The sequence below is a fragment of the Patagioenas fasciata genome, chromosome 30 (assembly GCF_037038585.1).
Source record: "Patagioenas fasciata isolate bPatFas1 chromosome 30, bPatFas1.hap1, whole genome shotgun sequence".
Taxonomy (NCBI): domain Eukaryota; kingdom Metazoa; phylum Chordata; class Aves; order Columbiformes; family Columbidae; genus Patagioenas; species Patagioenas fasciata.
In genome coordinates, this window is record NC_092549.1 from 1,762,826 (window position 1) to 1,767,450 (window position 4,625).

General features: G+C 51.5%; 1 protein-coding gene across 1 annotated transcript; it reads left to right on the top strand.

The window, feature by feature from the left end:
- Positions 1-1,530: 1,530 nt before the first annotated feature.
- LOC136112887 (olfactory receptor 14A16-like) lies at positions 1,531-2,574 on the top strand. Its single transcript, XM_065857805.1, has one exon. It carries the CDS (start codon positions 1,531-1,533, stop codon positions 2,572-2,574), a length of 1,044 nt encoding a protein of 347 aa, XP_065713877.1.
- Positions 2,575-4,625: the final 2,051 nt, after the last annotated feature.

The following is a 4,625-nucleotide window of genomic DNA, read 5'->3' on the forward strand; positions in this document are numbered from 1 at the left end:
GGCCTGTCAGCCTTAGTCTGACCTCTCCTGACTTCCCACCTGCAAACAGGAAGATGCCCCCAGGCAGTGTCCTGTGAACAGGCAGGATCTGTAGGGCCAGGGGGAGGGCACAGAGGGTGGGATGGGGTCTGTGAGCACTGACAGGGAAGAGACATGGACAGGGAAACACCGCCCAGGGGGAGAATCTCCAGGCAGCAGGGAAATGATCAGAAATGAGAGGAAACTAAACCCGGAATTGTTATGGGAGGGAGAAAGAGAAAAGTCCCTGTGATCCCCTGCAGTGCAGATCCCTCCTGTGAGCAGCCCCCTGGCCTCCTGTCCCACCCAGCAAAGCCTCTGCCCTCAGGGCCGGGGGCTCCAAGGCATGGAGCAGCTCCTGTGCAGCCAGAGCTCCAGTTCCTCTGCAGAGCACAGGGGCTGAGAGCAGCTGCCCGGCAATGTTGGTGTCTGGGAGGTGGCTGCACAGCTGGGGAAGGGTGACGCTGTCTGAGTGCCCGGCTGCCTCTGCCCTGGCCTCTCTCACACCCACCCTCACCGCATTGTCCTTCTTGCTCCCCTGCTCTGGGTCACTGCTGTTGGGATCTTGTTCTTGCTCTCAGGCTCTCTGGGGATGGCAGTTTCAGCTGCAGAGTCACAGCCTTATCTTGTGGGTCCTTTCCTGCAGGTGCGTCCATGGGAACACGTGTCCAGCTTTGCTCTGACCTGGGGGCTGTGGGCAATGCAGCCTGTGGGGCTGGGGAATGAGCTGAGTCTCCCTGAATCAAATGCTGTCAATAGGACTCTTGCGTGTCTCATTGAGGTTTTCTTCCTAGCTGTGAGTTTTCCTCCAGAACGCAAACCTGTCCTACAGCATCTGTGTGTTATCTGGAAGCCCCATGGAGAAGCACAGAGATGCTACAACAGATAAAACGCTGTTTGGTTTGTGAAATGAGCCCTATGTGTCCTGGGCTAAATGTGTGGTTCTGAGACCTTAGGAAAGGGTGAGACATGTCATGACCTGAGGTGGATCCCTCTGCCCTCTGCAGTTCCCAGTGGTTTTTCAGGGTAACATGGGAGTGTGATCAGAAAGGTGCCAGCCCAGGGCAGCTGGAGCAAGACAGAGGGACAGAGCAGCTGCCCTCACTCTGCACTGACCCACAGGCATCCTCTGGTCTCTCAGGACTCGCTCTGTTCTCCCTGAGTGCAGCAGAAATGCTGAGGGTTTCTGACACCCAAGAACACTCCCCAGGGCAGGAGGTGAGAAGGAGCTGTAGAAACACCCAGCCTATCAAACTCAGTTTCTCAGGCCTGGGGGTACAGATGGTGACAGTCCCTTCTGCATCAGGAGCGGTTTCAGCTGACGAAGCTGAACCCCAGGACTGGCCCCTGTCCCACCAGCCCAGGGTCAGGGTGACTTCTCAAGAGCCCCTGGGCAGAGACCCTGCTCTTCATTGCACACTCATCAAGCACCGACGAGGGCTCCAGCCAGGACGTTCTCCTGGAAAAAGAAAAGTGTCTGTTTGTGTGACAGGGTGGGAGGGTCTGTGGGAGATGGCTTTGGTTTTTCCCAGAGAAGTCTCCCCTAACTTGTCACTGTCTTTTCCTCCTTGCACAGGTCCTCATGCTCACAGGCACCAAATGTCCAACAGCAGCTCCATCACCCAGTTCCTCCTCCTGGCATTCACAGACACACGGGAGCTGCAGCTCTTGCACTTCTGGCTCTTCCTGGGCATCTACCTGGCTGCCCTCCTGGGCAACGGCCTCATCATCACCACCATAGCCTGGGACCGACACCTCCACACCCCCATGTACTTCTTCCTGCTCAACCTCTCCCTCCTCGACCTGGGCTCCATCTCCACCATTCTCCCCAGGTCCATGGCAAATTCCCTCTGGAACACAAGGGTCATTTCCTTTCAAGGGTGTGCAGCACAGGTCTTTTTGTTTATCTTCCTGAGCACAGCAGAATATTGTCTGCTCACCATCATGTCCTACGACCGCTACGTTGCCATCTGCAAACCTCTGTACTATGGGACCCTCCTGGGTAGCAGAGCTTGTGTCCACATGGCAGCAGCTGCCTGGGCCACTGGGTTTCTCACTGCTCTGCTGCACACGGCCAATACATTTTCACTGCCACTGTGCAAGGGCAATGCCCTGGGCCAGTTCTTCTGTGAAATCCCCCAGATCCTCAAGCTCTCCTGCTCACACTCCTACCTCAGGGAAGCTGGGCTTATTGTGGTCAGTGTCTGTTTAGCATTTGGGTGTTTTGTGTTCATTGTGGTGTCCTATGTGCAGATCTTCAGGGCCGTGCTGAGGATCCCCTCTGAGCAGGGACGGCACAAAGCCTTTTCCACCTGCCTCCCTCACCTGGTCGTGGTCTCCCTGTTCCTCAGCACAGACATGTTTGCCCATCTGAAGCCTCCTTCCATGTCCTCCCCACCCCTGGACCTGGTGGTGTCTGTTCTGTACTCAGTGGTGCCTCCAGCAGTGAACCCCCTCATCTACAGCATGAGGAACCAGGAGCTCAAGGATGCCCTGAGGAAACTGATGGCTGGATTATTTTATGAAGCAATATACTGCTCATCAGTTTCTGCATAATTGTTATAGTGTAAATTGTTGCAGGCCCAGCCTGTCCCTCTGTATTTTTTGTTGCTACTTGTGGTTTTTCACATGTGATAATTTTGTCATCCCCTTAATAATTCACTGTTTTCTTTGCTTACTGAGGGGCTGTGTAAATGAGAAGCTGTGCTCTGTGTGTGTTTAAACAAATTAATAGGCCTTGCAGCATGTGTTTTCTCCTGATATCCTTTCACCAAGGCCTGTTTGGAGCTGCAGGGACAGTTCCTGTGTGCATAGAAGGAGGGGAAACGTGTCCAGCATGGCAGCCCTGCCAGGGAGCACCAGCGCTTGGTCTTCCAGAGCTGTTCTCACTTCACTTCCATGCTCTCCTTCCCATCCCTTGTGTTGGTGCAAGGCCTGAGTGCTCTGGCAGCTTGGTCCCCGTCCTGCTGTGTGTCAGTGCTGTGAGCGCAGGCAGGGACAGGCAATGGACAAGATGATGTTCAGGGCTCTCTTCAAACCTGAGTTATTCTATGATTCAATGCATCTTTACCTTGGAGAGCTCTTTGAAGACAGAAGATGTAGTCCTTACCAGTAAAAAGAATGAATCCTGCCTGCAACTGCTAACCTAAAATATGTAAATCCTCTCAGTTTGGGTCTGTCTGCTCCACTAACGAAAGTGACCTTTAAAACACCTAATCAGAACTTGCAAAGAATATTGTCCTTGCAGCGCAGACACTCTGGAGCCTGCACAATTAGTTGAGTCTTGTTTTAACATCTCTCTCAAGACTGTTACATGAAGTGTCCTTTAGCTGAACTTTTATCTTTATACACTCATTATAATACTAAAATACACATCCCTAGGATGGGAGACGCAGGCTCAGCCCAGGACCCTTCCTCAACCACCATGCGTGGTGATAAAATAATTTTCTAACCAAGATGCTGAGGTGTAAACGCTTGGCTCTTTAGGACTGCAGTGAGGGTCTGAATGCAGGGTTAAGATTTTGTATACATTAGCTGTTTCTTTTCTATCTGATGTGCTGGCTTTGCTCCAGCATCCAGACTTGCACAACTCTGTAATAAACAGTATCTCGTCTCTGGGTGTGGGATTGGCTTTGCACTTTGGGTAGCGAATTCACAATTAGTGACCAGGAAGAAGGAAAAAAAGGAAAAAAATGAAAAAATAAAAGAGGCAGGGAAGGACATGGAAAAGGTGTCAACATTTCACATTCCTATAAAGAATGCTTCTTCACTCAGATCTTTGATAGGAAATAGATTTGATCAATTTGATAAAACAAGCATAATTTTACCTAGTCAGGTCCTGGTCCATAAGGAGGAGGATGGATGGGTATGGGATTATGAGGTGACTTGTGTCTCAGAAACTCATAATTGAGTTGGAGGACTTTGGCTGTGAAATGGACTGTGACATCTGTCCTGTCTCAGAAGCTGAGAGGCCAGCAGCAGGAATAGAGCTGGGAAGGTATCTCTTCCTAAGTACCCACAGATCCTACCCGGCCTTGGAGATGGGTTGTCATGTCCATCCCACCTGAGAACATGACGGGACAGCAACAGGGACATGGTCGTGTCTGTCAGAGAAGCTGAAAGGCCAGCAAAAGTCATGGGATTTAGAAGATCATGGTGAGGTGACTTCTATCTGGTCAGGTAAAAAAACACAAGAAGCCTAACGGTTTGGGTTCCCTGCATGAAAAGCAGTTTCTGAGACAGCTGAGCTTTCCTTATTGCTGGGAAGAGTCAGGAAAGAAAAAAAAAAAAATAAAAAACCAAAATATTGCAAAGTGCAATTTGGAAGATGGAGACTGGATATCAGGAGGAAGAAATGTGACTGGAAGGGCAGTGCTGTGGTGCAAGAGGTCACCCAGAGGGAGCTGGATCAGCCCATGGTTTGAGTTCCAAAGAGCAGCCGGTGAGGGTGCAGACACAGCAGTGAAGGTGCAGAAATGCTGGGGTGAGAGCGGGTGGGGAAGCGAGATGGGTGTCTGCAGCCTGCAGGGAACGAGGGGCAGGTGTAGGACCGTGTAGAACAGCCTGTGGTGGAGATGGCAAAGGGCACTGGCAAGGCTGGAAGGCAC